The following is a 26868-nucleotide window of genomic DNA, read 5'->3' as shown; positions in this document are numbered from 1 at the left end:
ATTTGCTAATAAAGAAGGATTTTTGATGCTAGCTTTCATTGATTATCCAGTTAAGAAATCAATACTGTTGTTTTATAAAAAGGACAACCACAGAGTAGTTTGCACTACTTAGTAAGAGCATTGGGAAAATAATTATTAAGATCTTCATCCATGGTGATACAGTTTAACTCAGCAAATCATTAAGAATTTCCCCTTTCAGGCAGTTTTCATTCTCTATAAACAATGCCTACTGTATGAGCTAACACAGCAAGGGGCATCTCCACTGCTGACTTCCAGAAAGTTCTTTTCTGTGAGGAGATAATGAAAGAAGAGGAAGCTGGAGAGAAAGCATCTCCTGGAGCAATCCCACCAATGAAGTAATCTAGGCTCACCTGGGGAGATTATTACCATTCTCTAAAATTCTCTCTCACCAGGCAATTTTGTGACAGAAAACTCTGTGATCTGGTTTGGGACTGGGAACTACACTTAGATGATAGGAATTTTTAACTGTGTGGTGGATTCATGTTAGTACATTTCTTCCATGGCTTCACCCTCTTTTTTCCTTCTGCTCGGTTCAAGCAAAGTACTTCCTAGTAAATATTCAGGAAGTCGAAAGTACTTAAAATTGGATTTGGCGTATTGACTGATGTGAATGAATCTTTGTGGCCACTAGCTACATGCTGTCACTATAGTTACAACATCGGGGCCTGTGATGAGAATCAGTCCAAGAGCAGTAGTTGAGTATGAGGGGTACCCTGAAAAAGCCACTCTCCTAAAATATTTTCTCTGTTAGTGTATAAGAGTGCTTTCAGTTCACCATCAGAAATGTATTGCTTTGGAATTCCTTTGACTACTTGTTTTAAAATTCTTATTAAAAGGCTTGTTTCAAATAGAGAACACACTTTAATTCTTAGCTCTGTAGCTAAGAGCTTCCTCAAACCTTTCTTCTTTCACGATACCTAGCTGAAAGCAAGGCCCTTTGAGGAAGGGTCTCTTGGACCCTTGGAAGAGTGTGTGGAGTTAAGTGTATGGACAAATTGCTCTACCTTCTAGCTTACCTTGGCTGGGACCAGCATGTGTGTGATCTAGTCAGAGCCTTAGCACTCATGACACCAGGAGGTGTCCTGTGGAGGAGGAAGTGAAGCCCTCTCTGCACTTCCTCTCCAGCTCACCCCCTTCCTCACGTCAAGGCTTTTCCCTTGGCACACAGACATCTGCCACAATATTCTAATTGGTTTCCTGAGATTCAGCATCTCATTCATGATGCTGAATGTAGCCTACATGATCCATGTAGCCTTTCTCCAACGCAACTGTCATTCTATCAGTCTTCCTCAGAACCTTTCTAAATTTCGTTTCTGACCTTGTGAGCCACATAAACATATTCTGAATTGTAGTTACTGTTACTTCATAGAAGTATTGTACCTGGAGCCAGATTTTAAGTTCCGTGAGGCCAAGGCTGTGTTCACTCTTATGTTAGTCACCGTGCAGAACGCACAGAAGGCAGTGACTTGCTGTTGAGGTACATGGGGCTTCAACAATGTTTTGGCCACTGGGAGGGCCTCGGAGTTGGTTTTAGGTATGGCTCTTCCACTGACATTTTCCTGTTATTGTGGGGACATGATAGTTACTATTTATTGTATCTGTTAGTGTTTTGGTGAGCCGTTTCCCATAGATACGTTTAATGTATCCTCTGAACAACCTGACAAGATACATGCTATTTTGCTTATTTTACAGGTAGGTTAGTCAATGATGGGGATGGAATTAAAATCCAAATCTTTCTGGTAAAAAATTGATATCCTTTTCATTATAGCATAATACTTTTGGCTTCCGTATTTATACTATGGAGACAAAAACCATATCAGCATTTGTGACTTTATTGTAATATTGTCCAAATGAATGAAATAATAAGCCAGGTCCTTTGAAGATTAAGAAGTAGCTTCTTCCTTGTGAACTTGTACAGGATTTTAATAGCCCATGTTTTTTTCCCCTAAAACAATCTGCCCTAAAAAAAAAAAATAAAAAATAAAAAAAATAAAAAAAACAATCTGCCCTTTTTGAGGATATACTCAGATAGTAAATAAGTAAAATTAGATTTAAAAAATCTATGTGCCTGGCATAGTTTGTTAATTACTTTGGATAAATAGGTATTTACACATCTGCTATAGAATGTTATTTACTGCACTGGGAGAAACTAAGACCAGAAAAGTATATGTGTAATCCCTTACCAGTGGTAATATCGGGTATAACATAAATATTTATAAAATTATTGACATTCATCTGGTGAAATTATTGTTGAAAGATGACAGATACATATTTTTAATTCTCTCTTCTCAAATAGCAAATCCCATCTCTCCTGATCCAAGTATAGAAATAGCGGCAAAATTAACATAATATGCTTTGAGATGTGCAATATTTTCTATTCACCTAATGAAGTCAAAGGATGTTTATGGAAAACCAATTATCCTAATTACTCATAATATGAGGGTGTGTTCTGAAGAAGGAAAGAATTTGAAGTACCTCATTTAGAACAGCAAAGAATCTTAAATGCAAGAATCTGGGAGATAGAAATAAGATTATTCCAAGGCAAATAGAGCCAATTAAGTGGTTTGTGACATATAAAGACAACATGAATGTAATATGACTTCCTTTAGTGCTTGGGGCTTTGAATGTAGTAATCTGGTAGGAAACAAAAAATATTGAACTACAGCTAACACATAGAAATCATATGGGATGGTTGAAAGAGCACAAAAGTACACAAGATCTGAGTTCTAATGCTTGAGCTACCTACCAATGGGTGTTGTCATGAAACTAGTCTTTCTGGGGCTTGGGAAAATGACAAGGTTGAGTTAGACAATTTTCTCAGCTCTTTTCTGTCTCTAAAATTCCATGGCCCTGTAAGTGAGTATTGCTAGAGTTTGAATAATACGTTCCTTCTTTTCCCAACAAAATTATGAGAGCCAATTGTCAGCTTTTTATCTAGCTTGTTACATGATGAATTGCTTCCTTTTTTTTCTTATGGTAGTAATTAAGTGGCTTTTTTGTGTACATTTTCAGATTTACACCATGAGAAATTGTTTATGATTTATCTCTGAACAAAATGACGCCTTAGTAAAAATTAGTGTAAAAAAATAGTTTCAATGTTGTTTCTTCCTGTAGTTTATTGTGTAGATGGCTTCAAATCATCATGCCACCTTATATCCACATCCTTTGTGATGTAACTTTGTAGCACTTGTCCTATGGGCAGGACACATTCCTCTGCCCCTTGATTCTGGGCTGAGCCTTGTCAGTTGCTTTGGTAAATGGGATACTAGCAGATATGCCATCAGCAGAAGCCTGGAAGGGGCCTGTGTAGTTAAGTCTGCATTCCCTTGCACCTCTGCCATCTCTCTGAGAACACATTTGAGCAAGCCCACTGATTCCAGGTGGAGGATAAGGGACAACCGGAAGTAGAACCTGAACCCAGCCTTGATCAGCTCACTCCAGCTGATCTTCAGAATTATAAACTATAATAATAAATAGTTATTGTTTCAAGTCATTAAATTTTGGGGTAGTTTGTTATGCTATAGTAGCTATCTGATACACTTCTAAACAATTTTCATTGCCAGAGAAAGGTTCGGTTTGCAATACTGTATTATCAAATACCCATAGACATCATCAATTATATTGTTAATATCATCCATTAATGAAATTATTAGAACATTTTCTTTTTGTTTCCCTGGGACATAAAACCAAAGAGACACAGCATTTTAGTAATAGTACTGGCCCATCTTACCTGTATGGAAACACTGCTGTATGAGCCGCCAATGACCCCTGCAATGAGCAGTGGAATATTTTCTTGAATGGCATAGGATCCATCAGGACACATATATTCAGCTTCATCCACTTTAGTCAAAGATGCCCTGATGAATTCCAGTGATTGCTCTAATGCATAAGTATCCCTTGAGCACGTATCCAAAATGTGTACACCCAGCTTCACTCCTGGTAGCAAGTAATTGTCTTTGTTGATTTCATCAATAGCAAACAGCATGGCTTCCAGGCGTTGGATCCCTCGTTCTTCATTGATTCGCCCACATTCTTCAGTTCCAGTGCCTTTTTCATTAATAGGAAACAGGCCCCCTAAAACAAGGTCCCCTTCTATTTTAATCTCCCTCCTCAAAAAGTTATGGTCCCCTAAAGAGAGTAAAAATCCCCTTGAAAACAAAGCTAACGTAAGAACTTGGAGTCTTGTCAACATCTTCATGAATCCCGTTTCTGTACCTCTGGGAGATATCAATGGATGAAGCCAATGTTGCCCACTAGGCCTCCTCTCTCATTTCCAGACTGGATCTTTTGCCTGTCCTTCAAATAAGGGAGGAACAGACTAACAGAGCCTGTCACCAAATTCCTAAAGAGATAAAAATTATATGAACAAAAATGGTAAAGAAAACAATAATGATTATATGGATGGCCCCCCCATCAGACCTTTGAAGGGAGCATGACTCAAGTTACCATTTAGCAGACACATACTGTACCCCTGCACCAGGCACTCTCCCACAGATATCCTCACCCAGGCCTTACAACACATAGTGACATAGATCTTAATGCTCCCATCTCCCAGAAATGGATCCCGAGGACTAAAGAAGTAAAGTGACTTGACAAAGTGTACCTAGAATGGAAGTGGTGTTTTCTAGCTTTCCTAATGCTAAGTTCAGAACTCCATCTATTTAGTCATTGACTCTGCTGTTGGTAGGATAGTAACTTGAATATGAGTCTTTATCCCTTCTCTTTCAGCTTCCTTTATAGACCTTTCCTTTTTATTCACTCTTTTCTTTCCATTTGGGGACAGAGCAATGGGAAATCTTTCACTGTTTCTTCATTTCTACCACCACATTCCTGATCTCCCTTTGTTCCAGATATTCTCAGCCCACTGCAATCAAGATTCTGCCTTTAATCTCTAAAATAAAATTTAAAAAGCTCTGGAAAAAGCTACTACTTATTTACTAGTTTCCAAATTCACTAACCCCACTGTAGTCCTCATTTTACTTGACCTCATTTGAAATTCTGACTCCTTTCTACCTGCTCCAACTTCCTAAGTTTCTGTTCTTTTGCTTCTACATCTCACATTCCATTGTTGGACCCTCCTCCCCCACTGCATTCCTGTAGGTCATCTGCTTTCACCGTTTTAACTATCACTGAAATGACTCCTAGGTTATCTGCCTCCTAAACAGATCTGCCTACACATCCCTCTGACATCTCAAGGTCGATAAGCTATAACTTCTCCCTTATCTCTGTGAATGGATCTCTGTACCCAGCTTCTCAAGCCAGAAACCTGCAAGCTGGAGCTTATCTTGCTTAACTCCCTCCCACACTTAATTAGCCACTAAGTCCTGTAACATCTACCCATTTAACATCTCTCAAAGCCACCTCCTTGTTTATAATTCTGCTGTGTGAGGCTCTTGTTATCACTAACAGGACCATAGCAGTAGATTCCTGTACAGCTGCTGCAGGCCCTAAAAAGCATGTTTTCATGAGGAAGGGAAAGATAATAACCTTTCTCAAGTACAAAATTTTCAAATTTATTATTGTATAACCTGTACTACAGATGATGAAGAAAGTCCAATGGCTGATAGCTGTCTCCTCCAGCCAGTGTTAGGCAACCCCCGATTTGGCCCTCTAATTTCAAAGAGTATAGTGATTACTAGTGTGGGGGTTTCCATAGTAGGTTGTAATTTAGGACAGTTCCATAAATCAAGCTACTTTTTACAAAACGGCTTAATGGAATCAGGCAAAGCCCTATTATGAGGATCCTGCTTTTGACAATAGCCTGGGGTCTTCCCAGGGAGCTTGCCAAAATCCTGGTGTGGAGTAGCCTGCTTGCATGCACACAAACCAATGGGCCTATTGTTGTACTCCTTGCCACCCAGCTCCCTAGCACTAGAGCAAGCACTGGCCAGCTCCCTCGCTCTGCTTGTTCACTGCCCTTCTCCCAGAGGAGGCAAGCTTACTATTTTTAGAATCTGGTGAGAGAAGTGATAGTAGGGATTCCTGGAGAGTTCTCCTGACACGGTACAGGTGCCTGTCCCTGTGTGTGGTTTGGTATACCTGTCTGCCCTTTTGCTTTTGTGCATAATTATGTATTGGTGGGTTTTATGCAGGAGGGGGCTCTTCTGGCCACATCTAAATTTAATCAGGATGTCTGAAAGCCACACCACCTGTGTGATAGATTAGCAAATGATAATAATCTGAATGGTGTCCTGTTGGAGGAGGTACTTGAATAATGCATAATCTTAATTGTTGTTCAGAATGGTCCATCTCCCATCAATCTATACTGACTTCCTTTTGCCTATAGGTTGACGAATTGACTTCTTTGTGCTCTATGATCTTATCCTTGGCTAGCTCTCAAGTGTTACTGCTCACCATGCCCATCAGTTCCATCCCACCTCTGCCTTCACATCTTATGCTCCAGCTGTTACTGAACCATGTTTATCTGAGAGGATATCTAGAATGTTGATGGCCCCTTGGTTCTACTCGTGTTTTTCCCTTTGCCGCGAATGCTCTTCTATACTCATTTTCTAGTAATCACCCACTTAACATTTAAGACTCAGTAGTCACCACTAGAAAAGTCTGAGAATTCTTTTCTTATCTTCCTTCCTTGGTGAAATTGTTTACTTCCTGCTTTATATTCCTACTGTAGCTAGTTCAAGAAATGTTTATTTTTACTATTATCATTCTTTTTTGTTTCCTTGTCTGCTCATTGGGAATAAATAAAATAGCAAAACACTGAGGATTTTTGAGGTATGAGGGAAAAAAATCAAAACTCACAAAAAATAGAAACAGGAACTATTCCAGTATGTACTTCAACATTTTTGACATTTCTCCCTTTTCATGTTAGCAGTGCCCTTTAAAACCTGACTTCCCAATGCTTTCTGTTCCTTCTGCATGGAGCAAGTGATGGGTTTTTTTGTTTTGTTTTGTTTTCTTTTTTTTGAGACACAAGAGTCATCTGGGTTTTGTTTTGTTTATTTATGTGTGAGTCTCAGCAATGACAACAGCAGTCATTGGAATGCTCAGTGTTAGCCCAGAGCCTCTCTGGGAGATCTGCCACAGTGCACCAGAAAATCTAATAATAATAATTTTTTAAAAAGTTGATATTGTAGTAGGGTTTTTTTGGTTTCATATCAATTTCTGGTCTGTCTTTGATCTGTATGTGCAGTTCCTTTTGAAGCAAAACTGCCATGGAAGGCAAAAGACACTGTGATCATTATCAATGATAAAGCAGCAGAAATAGCTCTATAAAATAATTGTTTTATGTGACTAATAAAAGAGAATAGCTAATTAAAAGAAGTTCATCAACACAATATTACCATGTATATATGAAAAAAATATAGATATCTTTTGAATCTGAAGAAAGATTTTCTGAGAGAAAATGCTCTTTGCTGAAGCAGACTTGAAAGGGAACGTCACATTACACAATAAAAGTCCTAAAACATATTAGTCTATCTGTTTCACAGGTAGGAGCTGTGTTTTATTTATCTTTGTGTATCCATGGCTTGGCAGAGTGTCTGCCTGCGATGTAGAAGGTATTCAACAAATGCTTCTTGAAGGAATAGAGACATCCATGATTATTATGTTTGCAGATGACTCTTTATTATTTTACTTGTGGCACAGGAAAAGAGAACTAAAATAGAGAAAGTGGTTATTTTATTGCATCACCTACCTAACCATCCCAAGGACTCTTATCCTATTATGCTCTTTGATGGTAGCACCGCTAACAGGTAGAACTAGAGGAATTAACTCTGTAAAGATGCCAGAGAAAAATGCTGTCTTTGTATTTGGCAGTTGCTGCTGACATGGGTCCCTATGCAGCTAGAAGAGTTGTGGCCTCAGGTTGACCTACATTTACTTAAGTGAAAGCTTCAGTCAGGAGAATGCTAAATTAAGAGCATGCATATTATCCTATTTCAAAGCATCAGAGATGCATTCACTCAAATATTTATTGAACACCCACTATGTGTGTGCTAGGCCATCAGCTGGCTCTGCAGAATATAAACTTTAATTGCAAACAAATGGACATTATCTCTGCTGTCAAACGACTTTCTAAATGCTTAGGTATTTTTCTTTAGAAAGCAACAGAAAGATACTAATCTGTTTTTACCAACTATCTCCATCATTTATGAAAATCTTAAAAAGAAGTGTATCTTAGGTTTCCTTTAAGGTGGTAATTAAGTGCTTGACTCAAAAAGCAATCCATTAAATATTACATGAAAACATTTAAAAATTAGATATACGTATCTTAAAAACAAGTTGACAATGTTATGTAAAATATTTTTCCTTTAAGCCCTCTGCCAAGACATCTTTGAGTAACATTCGATGTAGTCCTGGAGAATTACAACTTAAAAATCAATTAGAGTAATGTTTAAATATGCGGTCTTAATATTTTTTGTTTACCTTTTCCTTAAAGCAAAATTTAAAATGATTAAGACTGTAGGGCCATGAATAATTTAAAGACACTTAGCATTACTTAAAATGAAGCCCTGAGAGCTAAAAGAACAGGAAATTAAAATTTAACATTGAAAAATAGACAAACATGCTTAATTTAATGCAACTGTTTATCTCTGAGTAACAGCTTATCCGATTGTGGGAAAGGGCACCAACCACTTCTTTTCAAGTTCCGTTCATTATAAATCAGCCAGCAGCACATTCCCCAGATAAACAGGCTCCCCACTGCAGCCACATTCATATGCAGCTGGAGAATGGCAGCTCTGCAGTCAAAGTTCTCCGTTCAGGGATGATGAGTGATGTGTCAACTATAAACAAGCATGTGTAGCCCTCTCTGTAGGCAACCTGCTCACCAATGTTTTATTAATCAGTGCATTAATAGAACCTCAGAGGTTTGCTGTGAATATAACCCCTGGAATGTGTGGGCAAGAAGCATTCGTATACTCTGTGTATGCTAATATGTATTTTCCTTCCTCTCTTGACTTTGCCCAGGAACCGGGTGTTGAAAATGAAATCCAGTTGGACTCAATGAATAAGTAGTTTATTCAGGGGAGATATCATGCTAGCCACCATGACCACTCTCTCCTAAAAAGAAACCCTTAAGTTGCTGACGGGTTTTGAGTGCTCAAAGCCTTGCACATCCAAACGATCTGGAGAAAATTTGGGGTTACTGATAATCTATGAAATTTTGTTGCACTTCTGGTAATTTTTTTCAGCTGCCAGAATTATAGACAATAAAAGACATGGGCTTTGTTCTTGAACTGCCATTTTCAACTGGGTAAGCAGAGCCTGTAGCTTACTGACATTTTTTAATAGCAGTATGCATCATGTGCAATTCTAAATCTTTTACTCTTACTAGGCAACAAACATATTTTTTCCAGAAGTTTTTAAGAGATTGTTATGAGTAGCTGACTATTTAAAATCCAATCATTTTTAGCGAATATAGCTTAAAACTTCTAGTTTAAGTTCTAGTTTAAATTACTACAACTGTAAAGTGGTCCATTTGCTGATCCTGTATAGTTTGTTCTATGTTTATTATAATGATCATATTTTGTTTTATACTTATTTGCCTAGTTTTTTGAAATAGATATTTAGCAATTGGAAATCTTTTTTTCTTTCTTTTTTTAGATTTTATTTATTTGACAGAGAGAGAGAGAGAGAGAGAGAGAAAGTGAGTACAAGCAGGTGAAGTGACAGGCAGAGGGAGAAGCAGGCTCCAGGCTGAGCAGGGAGCCCAAAGCAAGACTAGATTCCAGGATCCCATGACCTGAGCCAAAGGCAAGTGCTTAACTGACCGAACCACCCAGGTGCCCCTGAAAATCATTCTTTCTTTCTTCCTCATTAGATTGAGCTATTGCATTTCAAGGACAATGCCTTAGACATTTCTGTTCTTCCCATAGTGCCTCACGTATGTAGTTGTCAAATATTGGTTAAATGCTAAATTCCAAGGAGCATGTAAGTTTTTGAGAGATTGGTCAAGGGATTGGAAAAGTAATTTGGAAATTCCCTGCAGATAATGAAGAAGATAGCTGAAAAGACAACTCTTTTCCCCCCAAAGTGATTTTATAATAGGTCAAAAATCAACTTTAGCACTTAGAGAACTTGACTCAAATAGCTCTCAATCTTCCTTTGACTTTGAATTGCTAATTTTTAAGGAAAAATATATAAAGTAAAACTAGAAAGTTATAAAGTTTAGGACAAACATTGGTGTGAATAATGAAGAATGAAAAACAACACAGAACCTGCAGTCCAGGTTCCATGATGCATGAATGACAAGGCCAAAGAAGTGTGGAGGCCAGACCAGTGTATTTAGATTTGAAGTTATGGAGGACAGTTCTGCTGTCTCTCAACATTTTCTAGATTGAGGAAGTTTGAGATACCACAATATACATAAAATTTTGTATAGCCAAAAACTTAGGTCAAGTAGTGGAAATGAATTGACCAGACTCTTTCCTTGAGCCTGTTTTATTCACAGAGAACACAGAAGCCCCAAAACCCTAGGTGGCTATCTAGAAGGAGACTCTGCCAGTTGAGATGATGGAGGCAGAAAGCGATACTGAAGATAAAAAAGGAGAAACTCCCACTTTTACTATTTCAACTTTGACTCTTTGCCTCCTGCAAAAAATCACATATACTATTTCCTTTATTCTCTGAATTTAGAAAAGAGTGTTTTTATGAGGTAGGCAAACAAATTTACAATTGTGCTAAACTTTAGTTCTTAGGGAAATTGCTGGTAATTTACTTCCAATCAATAATACTAACTTGCTTCATTCAATAGAGATTATATGAAAGACTTATTCACTTTTCATCGAAGTAAATCTTTATTGTTCTAAACACCAAACTGCACAGTATTTTTCTGTGTGTATGTGTTTGTGTTACCATTTCAGCTGTTATTTCATCCTTACATTTCCTAACTTCCTTACAAAGCCTTGAATTTGGGCCTCCCCCAATTCCTTGCAGCCTACCTTTGTCCTTTTCCTCTTAGAAGCTGCAAAGTCTAATAGAAGTTACAGGTCTGTCAGCATGAATAGAGAATACAGAAACTGGGTTTGTCAAAAGATTTCCTTGTAGCTCTGGACAAAATGGTAAAGGAAAGAAATGGAGAAATATTCTTCATAGGGGAACATTTTTACCTCTTGGTCATGTGATCTATCAACTGGCTGTTATTTATAATGTCTGGTGTGTATACAGTCCTTTCTCTTGAATAATGTCAAAGTATTTTGCACAATGAATTTACAGCTTCCTGGTTGGAAAGAATTACATTACCTATTGCTGAATAGAGGGGGAGAGAGAGAGAGAGAGAGAGAGAGAGAGAGAGAGAGAGAGAGATTTGTAATGCAAATTATTCAAGGTAACAGTGAGAAGTAAATATACAATTAGGATCTAAGGAAGTTTTTATCATTATTGCCCAATAAAGTCTTATGAAAGGGAACACATGTCAACACCTATCATACTGGTTTCCCTCCAGATATCATACCCATCTCTCAAATTTTCCTTAGCAGGTAAATGGTAAAATATCTAAAACCCCGGGATCCCTGGGTGGCGCAGCGGTTTGGCGCCTGCCTTTTGCCCAGGGCGCGATCCTGGAGACCCGGGATCAAATCCCACATTGGGCTCCCGGTGCATGGAGCCTGCTTCTCCCTCTGCCTGTGTCTCTGCCTCTCTCTCTCTCTTTGTGTGACTATCATAAATTAAAAAAAAAAGTATCTGAAACCCCACCAACTTTGCCTAGCGCTATATGATGCTGTTAGAATACCTTTAGCTGGCTTCTGTTTCTAGCCAGTCATAGTAATTGGCATTGAATCTCCCCTCCAGCTGAAAATAGCTATAAAACTGAACAAAATATATAAGGCAAGCTATGATCTTTGAGAGAAAGAGACACATGAGGGAAATTCCATGATTACCCTATGAATTTCTCAACATTCTACATGGGAGCACCTTTCAGCCCTGGAGCAATGATAGTATTGTTGACCTTAAAAGGAGCGATTAGAGTTCTTGGCTTCTGAAGTGGTTGCACTTTGTAGTGTAGAGAGCTGCACAGAGATGGTGAGCAGAAGATCTATGTGGTGCAAAGGCTGGTCATGTTATATACAGGGTGAGACTCAGTGAGGCCTGGCAGATATCATCTATCTGCAAGAAGACTGAGAGATAAATGTCAATATCAGAGGTTATGCATATTGGAAAATCAATGAAGTTCTAACTCAGCTCAAGTGGAGAGACCACACCAAGCATTATTATACTTTCAATTAAATTCCCAAAAAGGCTATCCTCTATAACTAAGGGCCAAGCACAGGGATGAGGGGGCATGTCACAGGTCTATATCTAAATAGACCTGCTTTAAGGAGACTAAAACTAAGTCTAACAAAACTAAAATTATCTACCAGTTATTTAACTACCTGCTAAGACAAAACTCAAAACCCTTAAAGGAAGATGATAAAACTTCGACTGCCTTCTGTGTAATTCCACAATAACCAGTGTACAATAAAAAAATTTTTTGCTATATAAGAAAATAGGAAAATGTGACCCAGAGTAAAGAGAGAAAGCATTCAATAGAAATAGGCCCTAAAATGATTCATATTTTGAAATTAGCAGTCAAGAACTTTAAGTAGACTATTATAAATATGTTCAAAGATTTAAATATATGAATGAATGAATAGATGAAAAATCTCATGAAAGAATGAAAAGCATAAGAAAACAAAGATGCTAGAATTCAAAAGTACAATATTTAAATATAAAATGCATGTGAGGAGGCACAACAAATTGGAGATGAAAAAATACTAAAAAAAACCCCAAAACCCTTGAAGACAGATGAAAAGAAATGATCCAATTTGACCAGAGAGAAAAGACATTGAAAAAATTTGGACAAAGCTTTAGTGTTCACTTGGACAATATTAAGTAACCTAATACATGTACAATTTGAGTTTCAGAAAGAGAGGAGAAAGAATGGAAGTGAAAAAAAAATGCTTGAGGAAATAGTGACTGAAAATTCCCCTAACTAGGTAATAAACATAAGGTTACAAAACCAAGAAGCTCAGCAAACCCTAAGCAGGATAAATACAAATAAAACTATACTATAGGCAAATCATAGCCAAATTGTTAAAACCAAAGATCAAGGGAAAACTTTGAAAACAGAGTTATATAGCTCATACGTGCAGGGTAACAGTATGAATGAGGGCTCACTTTTCATCAAAATCATTGGTGGCCATAATGCAGTAGAGTGATATCTTTAAAGTTCTGAGGGGAAACTGGTCACATACCAAAAATCTATTTCCAGTTTAAATATGCTTCAAGAAGGAAGGTGAAATACAGATTTTTAAGGCAACTAAAAGTGAGAGATTTCATTGCCAGCAGACTTAAAATATGAGAAACGTTAAAAGAATTACTTCAAAGAGGAAATGACACCAGATGGAAATCCAAATATATAGGAAGGAATAAAGGGCACCAGAAATGATAAATGTATGGGTTATTGTAGAAGAATATCCATTAAATCTAGTTACCAGGTATTGTTAGAGTGAGTTCATGAAAACTGTATTTGTCAAAAATAAAAAATGGTAAGAAAAAATGAGTTCCAATACCATTTTGTCCATTATACTTTGATTTTACTTCTCTCTGTGTATATGTTTGCATTTATCCTAGATCCTGTTAGCTGAAAACCTTTTCACACCTTCTAGAGTCCCCCTGCTAAAAGAACAATGCCATAATTCAGAGGCCATGCTTCTGAAAGATAGACAATAGCCAATAATATATTCTTCTTTATTATATAGCTGCTAATAGATTCAATGAAAGATGAAACCCTGGTACAGCTATACTAGTTGTTAAAATATTAAAATACTTCCATTCAGTTAGTGAACAGTAAAATCCACTAAGCCCTCTGGATTTTCCTCCACTTTCCTGGTTGCTCTGGTTCCTCCTCTGGCTTATCTCTATCACTTCTCCCAATTTCCTCATGACCCAGCAAGGAAAGTGTTGAATTCTGGTACAGTAGGGTCTTTAGGTTCCAACACGAAGGTAGGGCTACTGTCCATTTTCATAACATGATACTGGTTGCTAAACATTTGAATATCACCCCTGAATTGAGTTGCTGAATAAGATATTGGGAAAATTGGGGAAAGTTTCAGTTTTTAGCAAAATTTTCATTAGCTAGAACAAAACTGGATTTTTCCTTGTAGTTTGACTAATTAGCATCCATTTCTAATTTTTTCTTGAAACTGTACCTTATTTTTTCTTGGAAAACTGATGCATATGTTCATAACGTAAGGTGAATCCATTCTTGGCTTGATAGGTAGCTTGTGATACATATGACTAACCAGAATGTGATATGTCCCTGGCCATAACAATCAGTTCCGGGATGAGTCTGTGACCAAATCATTGCCAACTAGGGTTAATCTGAGAACACATTTTAGAATAATCAGGAGAAAAGCATCCTCTTTCTATGAGAAATGGATATAAGCCCGGAGCTGTTGGCAGCCATCTTACCACCTTGAGTCAAGAGCCTGAGGTGCAAAGCCAAGAGACAGAAAAATAGTGAAACCTGACAATATTATATGTACTATTCAATCCAGCTAAGATTTCCCAGTTATGTGAGAGAGCAAATTCTTCTTTCTGCTTAAGTCAGTTTGAAGTATGTTTGTGACTTGTCACTGGGTGATTCCTGAGTAGAATCTCTCTTCTTTTCACATTCCTTTTTTATTAAAGATGCTAAAATTTGGGATGCCTGGGTGGCTCAGCAATTGAGTGCCTGCCTTTGGCCCAGGGCATGATCTTGGAGTTCCACGATCAAGTCCCACATTGGCCTCCCTGCATGGAGCCTGCTTCTCTCTCTGCCTATGACTGCCAATCTCTCTCTCTTCTCTCTCTCTCTCTCTCTCTCTCTCTCTCTCTCTCTCTCTCTCTCTCTGTGTCTCATGAATAAATAAATAAAATCTTAAAAAAATAAAATTTATTAAGCACCTACCCTCTGCCAGAAACTAAAATTAATGTTTCATGGAGATTATTTTATTTAATCTTGCAGTTTTCCTCCTACTCAGGTATGCACTACCATAGGTACCTGATTCTATGCAGAATCTCAGATGGACCCCGGCTTCATGATGGTTCCTGTTGTGTTACTCTATCTATGTATGAATGAATTTTCCTAGAAATGCAACTACTCTAGTTGTCCCTTCTTTCATACTCTTATCAGATTCCCCACTTTCTCAAAACTTCAGTCAAGAACTTAAGTAGACTTTTATGACAAGTGAAATCATCCGATATATTGAGCTGTCAGTTTTCAGCACATTAATGCAAGTTAGTTTGTTAACTAGTTAGGGATGGTCAGATTTTCAATGGGCCACAACAGTGGCTTAAGGAAAGAGAAACATTATAAATCATGGGGTTTTAGATACCTCAGTGTACATATATTGCAGTGTGAGGGCCTAATTGGCGTTCTTCAAGTTATAGCACTTATGAACACCATACTCAATTAGAAACAACTTGTACATATCAGCCACTGTGAAATTTTGGGCTGAGAATAATCCTTCCCTCACCAAATAGCCAATTTAATGCCAGGCAATGAAATGCCTTTGATGAGTTATCTCCAGCATAATGGGGTTCTCTGGTGACTGATGTGACTTTAAAACATATTTGTTCACTTCTTCTTTGTTGAAAAATTTAAGAGGAAATTATTGGTGTGCTTTAGTTGGCTGATGTGAGCTCTTAACGGCCAATTATTCATATTTCTTCCCAATTCTGTGTGTCAGTGATATCACGTTGGTAGCTTCAAATTAGCAAAATGGGAGTATTTACTTAGTAGAAATCAGCAAACATTAACAATCGGTTTCTCCTCACAAATCCTACAGATCTGGTTTTTAAACATTTACCAGCACACAACTGGGTATATTAACAATATGATCTTAAAATCTGTTCCTAGAGAATCAAATAGGAAAAGCGTGGGAAAGCAATATTGCAGAATGCCTTCTTTGATCAGTGCTTTTCTATCTGCAGATCACAAGCTATTCATGTGTCATGAAGTACATTAGTGAATTACAATGAACATTTTAAAAGGAAATAGAAGTATTTAAAATAGAATAGAGAAAGCCAAAAACACTGATCCAAGGCATATAGTAAGGTTGACTATTATCTTCTAAAGTGTTTTTTTTTTTTTCTGATGTGTATGAGTGTATGTCTTGGGTTATAATGTAAAATAATTTTTTACTGGCTCATGGTCAAAAAAAAGCCTGAAAGCCATTGTTGTACAATGTGGGCTCTGTAGTCAAACACGTTTGAATCTATAATATTGGCATATGACCACCTTCCTATTCCTCATTTTATATATGTATCCCATGGAGACAATGGTAGTACCTATCTCAGGGTTTGTTTATAGGATTAGATAAAATAATACAAAACATTAGCTCAATAACTGTTAGCTACTATTAAAATTTTCAGTAGTGAGGATAATTTGCCATTGGCTTCAGTGCAATTGGTGTGTGGCGGGGTGGTATTCTGAACTCTCCACATAGCCACCTAGAGTCCAAAGCCAGTGTTGTTTCAGGATTGGATTACTTTAACTGCCTAGTCTTTATTTCCTCAGTTAGTGAACAGAACCACCTGGTGGTAATCTTCTATTATGCTGACTTTCTCTTGGCTGATGCTTAGGGCCTATGTGATCTTGGGAGAATGACTGGCTGACTGAATGATGCAAGGTGGGACCTCCAAGCTCCTTGATGTCCAGTAAATTCTGGCTTGTTTGGCGTTTATGGGTGCTAGAGAACATAAAATGCCAGGAGAAAATGGAAAGTGATCACCTAAGAAAAAAATGCAAGGTGCTTATAGCAAATTGATTTATTCCCTTTCTCCTGAAAAAAACATGTTTTCATCCCTGCTCCCTTGATCCTTTCCTGTCATACTGAGTTTTATTGAGAGAGGGCTGGACACCTCTTCTGAGTTTGTCTGGACTAGGACATTAACTGACTTGTATACTGAGATGAGAATGTTTAAGATTCTGCCCACAAATGGTCTTAATTTTAATTATCACAAGGCATCAGAGCCTCAGGTACAAAGGGTTTGGGCCCTTGTGGCTGTAATGATTATTAGTCTTTAAATTCCATGGCAACTGCTATGCCTGTGCTGACAAGTCTGGGCTGCCCTATGCCCTCTTATCCAGTCCCTGCATGCTTTTCAGGGAGAACTGATCCCTCTGTCTCAGTATATATCTAAATGTGGGAAGCTCCTCATACAAAGCTGTATAACTGGAGGCATATAGATTTTCAACCAGCAGGCTAACGTGTCTCTTGTATAGCTTGAACTTTTAAAGTGCTTCTGACTTTATCTGTATTTTTAAAAAGACCAAGTAGAACACAAAGCCCTCCTATAACACAGCCTCAAGGCATGCCTTCCTTTCCTTGTGTTACACCCAATTTACCAGCATGAAATTATGATACTCTGATATTACACAAAGGCCCATTTCCCCAGGCAAGAAAGGGGTGGTATGAGACACAAAGGAGTGTACACTGTCTCAATCTGCTTGTGTAAAAGCCAAAATCAAGCAAAAGTAGTCTATGGTGTTGGAAGTCAGGATGGATTTCACTCTTGGGGATCTGGGAAGTTAGTGCCTAGAAGGAAGAATGAGATCCCTTCTTGAGTGCTGGTAACTTCCTGTTTATGGATTGGGGTTTTTGTTTCATGAGGGGTGTTGTGTGTGAAAATTCAAGCAGCACTGTTACAATAGATGCATTTTTTCTGTCTGTATATTACACTTCAGTGAAAACTTAAAATGAAAAAGTAATGATAAAGTGAAGAAGTAGAGCAGCTATGTATTTTTTAAAAAATGGTTTTGTATGACAAATCGGCCATAGGGGTAATGACATAAACTTGCAACTGTGGGCTTATTAACGATACTTGCCCTCATGAGAGAATCCCTTACTGCCTGGAGGGAGGCCCTGGTGGAAAATGAGGGCTTACCTCATTGTGAGTGAGTGTTGGCCATGCAGAGGCCTCCTTCTCATTATAACTGGAAACTAGCCACTGTGTTTTCCTTCCTGTATGTCAGCAGAAATCAGGAATCAGAGTGCAATCAGCTAGTACACCAGTCGCCTGCAGCCTGAACGTGGTATCCATGATTCGCCAGCTTAGGCTGGATGGCAACAGAGATGCTAAGCTCCACTCAGAGGAACCCATTCTGAGGTGGGGCAACTACTGCTTTTATGGTTACAGTTCTGAAAAGTTGAATGGAATTAATTCTTGACCTTATTATGTTCTAGTGTTCAAGGAATTCTGCTCAATAATTTCTTAAAAATCACTTATTCAATCTATGATGTGTCAGTACTATGATGCAAGGATGAGTGAGACAGCATCCCTTCTAAATTCAAGAAAATATGGTTTCTAGGAACTGTGATGGCCGTTAAAAGCTAAATGTGCAAAGTCACCCAAACTAATGTTGGCAGAGTACTCCAGTGTGCCAAACTCAATAAGGACCAAAAGATACCTCCTCTCCTTGCTGTAATTGTTTGCCTCTACCACACAGTTTGGGCTAGATAATCGTGTCAAAGGATGGCAAACTGTGAGTGCAGAGTTCCAAGGGCTGCATCTACTACTGTCCATTCCAGATATGGTTAATTTTTTAGTATCTCCATCCTGTCCTCTGTGAGGTCTGGTGCTATTTCAGACAACTGGGAAACTGAGGCCCACCATCAGTTATTATGTGAGAGTATATAAGCAGACATCTGCTTCTAGCATCTTCCTGATGCTCCACATTTCTGCTTACAATGGACTCTCATTTAAAAAGGTCACAGATAATTTTATAGAAAGTTGTTTTTAATTATTCTTTCTAGTCAAATATTTCAGGAACACATTGTTTTCTAGAAACTTGAGCTTTCCTCATATCTTGGTTGCCCTTTTGACTGCGGTAGCTTCAAATCTGGCTTTCCATTTTCCACTAACACTGTTGGATAGTGTCCATCTCCTCTGGTGTTTGGTTCTGCCTGCTATAGCCCTCTTGGGTTGAATTTCACACACCTGTCTTCTCTCCAACCAGCCTATTCAATATACTGTCTAAATTTGTATGCGTTACCTCTGGCCACTTGAAAACATTCAAATATCACTTGTCCCTCTCAATTTAGTCTTAGCATCACCAGTGTCTAGCACCTTACTCATTTCTTCTTTCTCCATTATGGTCATTTTCTTTAGCCTCCAGAAAACACAAAGATAATATTTTATGCTTCTCCTTTGTGTTCTTAACTCAGCATATTTTTCCAGATCTGGACATATTAATTCAATGTTTTAGCTCACCCGACTAGTGAGTTGACATCATTTGATTTGTCCAGGTTACATTATTCATTCTAGTGAACACTTATATTACATATGTGGTCATAGTGCATATTTCAAAAGCATGCCATTGATCATAAACCATGGTACACACTACCTGCCAAGCTTCAATCAAACTTCTTAAACATTTACCCTCTCATACTCTTCTGGAATATGTTATTAGAGTTGTGGAGACTTGGCATATGTATATCCAGAACAATGGCAGTACCTTCACCATGGGTGAGACAAAAGGACAAGATTAGGGTTCTTTTGAGGGTGTCGAGCTGATTCTATGACAACTGGTGAACAACAGGACAGTACCCTAATTCTATGAGAAATTACACAGTATAGCTCTTCATGCACTAGTTCCACTGCCCCTTCCTCCATATGGCACCATTCTCTGCATCACAATGCAATGTATGTACTTGTTTTTAAAATCTGAGTACTAGTGTGTTATAAAATATTTTAGTAGAAAGCCTTAGAAGTTATTGAGACTAACCTTTGATCCCCTCAATTTTCATATGAGTTCCATGGTATAAGGAGATGCCTCTTTTAGAGTCTGGCTTTTTTTTTTTTTTTTTTTTTTTTAAGATTTATTTATTTTGAGAGAGAGAGAGAGCACAAGCACAGGGGTGAGGGGAGACTGGGGGCAGAGGGAGAGGAAGAGAGAATCTTAAGCAGACTCCGTGCTGAGAGTAGAGCCCGATGTGGGGCTCCATGTAGGGCTAGACCCCAGGACTCTCTGAGATCATGACCTGTGCCGAAACCAAGAGTCAATGACTTAACAGAATGTGCCACTCAGGCACCTCTGGAGTCTGGCTTTAAAACTTAGGTAAGGGGACACCTGAGTGGCTCAGTTGGTTAAGCCTCTGCCTTCAGCTTAGGTAGTAATCTCCGGGTCCTGGGATGGATCAGGGAGCCTGCTTCTCCCTCTCCCTCTCCCTCTGCCTTTACACCCCTCTTGTGCTCTTGCTCTCTTTCAAATATATAAATAAAATCTTAAAACAAAACAAAACTTAGGTGAGGACTCCAGCCCTGGATGAAATCTTGTCTGTATGTGGTGCCTATTTTGGAACATCTGTGTTTGTAACATGCTGCACAAGCTCTTCAAATATGTTCTTCCTCTAGATAGAGACCTGTTACTTTTCCCCAAATGACTGGGAATTCCTGCTGACAAATTTCTCCCATTAGAAAATCATGTCCCTTCCCAAGGGGAAGGTTAGTTTATAAAAAAAGAAAAGAAAAAGGGATACTGATGTGGGTGAGCCTAGGCAGAGAAGGAGGTATTCTGTTGTTTAATCACAGGGATCAATGGCAGCCAGCTGTAGAAAACAAAGTGTGTATTGGCCACATGCTGCTGCTCTGAGAACAATGGTGAGGAAGAGAAAGGTTAAAACAAAGCAAAAAGCAAAATAATAGGTGTATCCGTAGGCTGCCTCCTGCCAGGTGAAGAAAAAAAGAAAAGACTGGCAGGTACTTCACTATACTGAGCTTTTGAAAAAGGAGAAGCCAACCACAGGGCGACAGGAAAAACAACAGGGAGAGGGGCCGCTGCAGAGCGCAGAACGCTAACTATTCCTGCCACAGCACTTGCTCCAGGCTGTGCTGGTCAGTGGGCTGTGAAATCACAATTAAAGGAGCAAGGGTTTTGTAAGTGAGCCGGAGCTGCTCCAAATTACATCCTACTATTAGCTGCTTTTAGAACAACCACGTTGAACAACTCCATGTTTATTGAACTGTGACAGAATCTTGAAGAAATCATTAATAAAAACAGTTGATTATAGCTACACTCACTGTGTTGGTATTTTAGATTGTTACCACTTAGGATGTTACCGTGGTGGGATGCAGAGGCAAGAAAATGGGTAGCGCTGAACTGGCAGCCAGAGGTGATGATACCAAGGTCTTCCAACAGAGTCTTCCTGAGGCTTTTATTTCTCTTTGTGTACTGGTGTTGAGGTGATACTTGAACTCTGTGGAGTGTGGATGAGGCTAAAACTCTTCACTACCTAATGATGTGGACAAATGGGAGTGTCCAGAGAACACAACTATAAGGAGAAAAGAGCTTTGATTTATGTAGAAGACTAAAGATATTAAATATCACAATTGCCCACGGAAAAGCCTCTTTATGAGTTAAAATGGGCTCAGAAAATGGGCCTAAAATAGAGACAAATAAATCTCCTGTCACTTTTCCTTTATTCTTTTTTTTAAATTTTTATTTATTTATGATAGTCACAGAGAGAGAGAGAGAGGCAGAGACACAGGCAGAGGGAGAAGCAGGCTCCATGCACCGGGAGCCGACGTGGGATTTGATCCCGGGTCTCCAGGATCGCGCCCTGGGCCAAAGGTAGGCGCCAAACCGCTGTGCCACCCGGGGATCCCCCTCACTTTTCCTTTAAAATAATAGCTTTGAAATCCTTATTACCCCCTAGATATTAAAGGGTGCATTATCATTTCTGTTTTGATACATGTTAGAGAGGGTTTAGAAGCTGTAACGGAGACCACATTTTACGGACGAGATGTGGTTTTGTTGAGTGCACTGAAACTTAGTTAAGCTGATGTGGCGGCTAACTTTTCATCGCATTGCTCAAGGGGGACTGGCTTAGTTTTTTTAAGGATAATTGGATGTGTAATGGAATCATGGACACTTATATGTGGAAGTAAACTTATAAAATGTCTCTTCCAGCTCCTCTGAGAGCTCGGAGCAGTGAGTGGTCTTGTCCAGGTTATTAAATCACCTGAAATCGGAGCCAGAACTAGAGCTGAGCAACATCCTCTCTGAGCATGTTGTGTGCATTGAAAGGTGTCGGTGGTCTTTACTGTACTCTGTCTGCAACATCAGCACAGAGTCCATGTTAGAATCTGAAGCCATTATGGGGTGCTTGGCTGTTTTTAATTTTGTCAGGCCAAAGTTGTGTGATGTCTGCCAACACTGTTATTCAAAGAAGCTGATTCCAAATGGTCTGCTTCATTCAAGAATCACTAAAAGTACACTGGATCTTGGTCCAATATTCTTTTTGAGTAAGGCGTTAGAAGCCCAGTGAAATTGGCTTTCCTGATTTTGGCTTTGGCAAATACATCAGGCAAGGAATTCATCCTGGCTTAGAAGGTGAAACTAAGGTGAAGAAGGCCATGACTGGCTGCTGGTGAACTATGTGGCCTTGGACAGTCTCTTGAGCTTTCGTTTTCCAAACTGTAGAATAGAGGGGTTGGACTGAATGATTTCTAAGGTATACTTTGACTTGCACAGTTTTTTTTCCATTCTTAATTTAATGTTGACAATTATTTCTGGGATTCTAGCAGTCTATTTATTTAACATTGCAACATTTAACTCTCCTCCCAGTCCAGCATAAATTTCTATTGAAGTCATTAAAAAAAATGTATTTTTTTTTTCTATTCATGCCTGGCCTTGTACTACTCATAGATTTGGATAGTTTCCCAGGGTAGGGCTGGGAAGCCCAGCCGACCATTCTCTCTTTTGTGCACCATCCTCTCCCCAAGGATGGAAGACAAATGAATTCGTCATAAAGTAAACACTAGAGAACAAAGTGAGAAAATATTAGAAAAATGTGCTCAGGAACTCAATACTATTGAAAAATATTTGATGTTTGTTTCATACCTGTAAGAAGCTTTGTGTTATTGGCAAAGAAAGAAGAAAAGAAAGAAAGAGGGAAAAAGAGAAAGAAAAATACTTTACTGAGGGCCTACTTTGCTTTAAATATGGGTAGACATACTTGTCTAGTTCTAATTTGGCCCTGTCCATCATTCATTCATTTAAACAATATTACTCAGTGTACTTATATGCCAGGCACACAAGATATAGAAGTGAATGGGACAGATGGAGTCTTTGTCCTTAGTGAGATCACTTAATCAGGTAGATATTGTATCTTCAACTTTGCACAGAAGTTCCTCTCCTTTGTAACACTAGATATTTCTTTCAGAAACCCTGAGAATGTGGCCCCTTTTTTTAAAGATTTATTTATTTATTTATTTATTTATTTATTTATTTATTTATGATAGACACACACACACACACACACACACACACACACAGAGAGGCATAGACACAGGCAGAGGGAGAATCAGGCTCTATGCCGGGAGCCCGATGCGGGACTTGATCCCGGGTCTCCAGGATCATGTCCTGGGCCAAAGGCAGGTGCCAAACCGCTGAGCCACCCAGGGATCCCCCGAATGTGGCTCTTTTTAAAAAAAAATCCTCCTAGCCATGGGTGTCCAAAAATTGAGTATGCATACAGTTTACTGTAATGATGATATAGCGTATTTTGTCCTCAAACTTTTCACTCCAATGGTCCAATTTCTTCGTTTCTTAAGTTCTTGGTGGGCACCTCTGCAGGAAGACATTTCTGTTATGCTGGAACTGAAGGCATAGCGAGGCTATGTGACTTTTCCAAGGTCACAGAGTGAGATGGCAGTAAGCCCTGGATCTGAGGTAGCTGCAAGTATCTGGGAAAGATTTCTGGTTATATTATTTTCACCTTCCTGATTGTTTAGTCAGATTTTCTGGTGTCCAAGTTTCCTGGTTTGGATGGTGATGTTCTAAACCCAGGTCTGCCTTCTCCAAGGTGGGCTAGGGCTAAAAGGAGAGTGGCCTTTTTCTATCCTTGGGCCAATGCCCCATTCTGCCCCAGCAGCAGGGCTGTGAATAATTAGATAAAGCATACCTCCCACCGCCCTCAGGGGCTTTGGGCACACCTGCCAAGTCAAATACACTTTATCTCAGTCAAGCATTGCCTGCCCCTCTGCTGTGGCCAAATGCCCAGACATTTTGCGGCTGTTTAACAAAGCCAACTGGAGAAGAAAATGACCCAAATGCCAGCACTGGGAGAGTTATGAGATGGAAGGGAAATTTCCATAAGGTAAAATATGCAAATGAGCGAGCCTGGCTTTCCTTCTCATCATAAATCAGTTACTTATCACATTGGGCCATGAAATGCCAAGAGAGGCAGTGCACCCAGATTTGGCCACAGCAAAAGGAACCAACGTGGGGGGTTGACCAAGAGACCCAGGGCCTGGGCATGGGGAGTAAAGCAGAGCCCATTTCTGCTTCTGTTTTTCTCCAATCTATACACTTGCAAGAGCACTTTTCCTGTACCTTTTGTAAGGCACATTATATTCAGTGATGTAGAGGATCTATCTCTATACTTGTTTTGGTCACCAGACTGGGGTTCCTATAAATTCTTAGTAGCAAATTTACCCCCTTATTCAGCTGTTCTTGCACTGGAATGTTGACATATGTAGTAGGAGTTAGAACCTCACCTCTGAGATGCTGGTGCTCATCTACACCCTTGTGAAGTACATATGGGAACAGGAGATGGGGAGCTTCCCTGGCTCCCTCCTTAGTTGAAACCCATAGCAAGTGGTTTGTTGGGGAATCTCTGCTACTCCTGCTTTTGAGCCTCATACTCCTGTGGGAAAAATTTCCTTTTGGCAAGGCATAGTGGTAGAAAGTTCTTACATGCCCATAATGGGGGCAGGGGCCTTTTTGTCATGGGCTTACAGGGAGAAGGGCTACATTGGAGCACTAACATTGCCACATAGCTTTAAGATCTTTAATTACTCTCTGTGTCTTAGTTTTCTCATCTGTAAAATAATGCTAAGAACCCCCTCCCACCACACACACAATGTTTATGAATTTAAGTGAGATAATGCTCATGCATGTTCTCTCTAATTAGTAAAACAAAATTACTATGGAATATCTTATTATCATTGTCTCAGCCAGCTCTCTTCTTGAGGAATTACATATGAAAGTGATTTGGGTCAGACTTGAAATAAATTAGTACATCAGTGTATATGCGATAAATTTGGAGGAGGTGCTACTACTCCCTTTGAACCCACAGAAATTGTGGTTTTTTAGCCCCTCAGTAGGCCTGCAATCCTACTGCTAGATTGATTCTTTATACCTACAACATGTCCTATTAGAATATAAATTCTACTGGCAAGAGTAATATCACAAACACCTTTTTTCAATTAATAGAGGACATTTTAGATGCATAGGAGTGAACGGCTGCTATAGAAGTTCCAAAAACTAGCATTGTCAGCTCTCTGACATGTCCCTGGACATGAGGATGAGGTGGGGTCAAGGTTGCAGATTGAATTTCAGAGTAAGAACACTATATGCAGCTTCAAGGGAGAAGAAATATGAGGTGTGAACACTGTTTTTGATAGAAAGAGAATAATGAAGGACCAAATAGTCTCTAAAAATTCTCCTCTACCTTATTGTGGTTTCCTTTGTGTTCTTCAGAGAATATGCTTTTCTGACTTACTTAGGGGTGTCTCTGTGTGGATGGGGGAAGGCCGTATTACAGATAGTTGGATCATGGGATAGAACTTCTGCCTTTCCAATAGCTCTTAAAAGATTCTTATTCTAAGCCCAAAGCAGAGAATTTTATTTGAATATTTCTGTTGCTTTCATTTTCCATTACCTGACATTAAGACATATAGAGGGAGGAATAACCATATTATTTACCTTTTTATGTAAAATATAATTTTCATCTTCAAAATGATGATGCTATCACTAACATGACCTGACATTGTCATGAGCATCACATGGTGAGAAAAATCCTTGCTTTGTAGGCAGACAGACTTGGGCTTTAATCATGGTTCAGTGAACTATAAGCTATTTGACTTTGGGTCAGTTATTTAATGTTTTTGCACATTGGTTCCTGCCTCTGTCAAGTGGGGACAGTAATACTGGCCTCCGGTTGTTCTGGTGTTGTTCATATAAGATAATATATTCGAAATGTCTGGCATATAGTAGATACCCCAAAGTGCTCCCATCATTCTGTTTTTGAAATTTACAGCTGTAGAGATGATAAGAAGTCACAGAGAATAAATGGAACTGAATTCTCCAGGCCTATCAAACACTTCCCCTAAACTGCTTTACAAAGCTCACCTTTGTTCACAATATACAGCTCTCACTGGGGTGGAATTCAGTAAGAGTCCTGGCTCAAAGAAATCTTTGCTCAAAACCCTTCCAGGGCCCAACTGCCTACTAAGCATATCTAAACTCTTCAAGTTCTTTTATCAGCTCATATACTGCTCCCATCCAGCCAATTTCTTACTATCTTCCACTATTCTCCATCATAATCTTCTGGTTTATTCATTGGGATGACAGATTTTATTTTCCAAAAATTTTTCTGGTCCCCCACCATCTTCCAGAACTGTGCCACTCTCTCCTCAGGAGCTGGAGTCTACTTTCTGTCCTCTTGGACCTGGGCAGGATTTTGTGACTTCCTCACGAAGAGAGTGAAGTAGAAGCTGCTTTGTGACCTAGTGACCCTAGGCTGTGAGAAGTGATAAGACTTCTTGCTCCTGCTGCTTTCTCTTTCTAGGGATGCTCAGCTTAAGAGCTCAGACATTTTGCTGCAAAACAGTGAGGCAGCCATGTGGGAGGTAATGTGGAAGAGTCCCAGCCAGTAGCACATAGTTGAGGTCCTAGGAGACACCCAGTATCAACCACCAAACATTTGTGAACAAATCTTTTTTTTTTTTTTTTTGTGAACAAATCTTTAGGTGATTCTAGCACCCAGTCTTGAGCTGCCCCAGATATAATTTATGGAGAAATGAGTTGTTGTCTCCACCAAACACTGTGTAAATTTCAGATTCATGAGAATAATG

At 39.0% G+C, this 26868-nt stretch overlaps 1 protein-coding gene across 1 annotated transcript in view; it reads right to left on the bottom strand.

Annotated features, from left to right (window-relative positions):
• The window catches only part of GRM3 (glutamate metabotropic receptor 3), a 207147-nt gene that overhangs the window by 82970 nt on the left and 97309 nt on the right, over positions 1-26868 (bottom strand). Inside the window, exon 2 of the mRNA XM_041727323.1 lies at positions 3752-4363. Within this exon, the coding sequence (XP_041583257.1) occupies positions 3752-4219 (468 nt within the window). The 5' untranslated portion in view covers positions 4220-4363. The remainder of the gene's footprint in view (positions 1-3751; positions 4364-26868) is intronic.

Source organism: Vulpes lagopus, chromosome 13, assembly GCF_018345385.1.
Source record: "Vulpes lagopus strain Blue_001 chromosome 13, ASM1834538v1, whole genome shotgun sequence".
NCBI classification, from domain to species: domain Eukaryota; kingdom Metazoa; phylum Chordata; class Mammalia; order Carnivora; family Canidae; genus Vulpes; species Vulpes lagopus.
The sequence above is the reverse complement of the archived record's forward strand: the minus strand, read 5'-3'. Positions and strand labels throughout refer to the sequence as shown.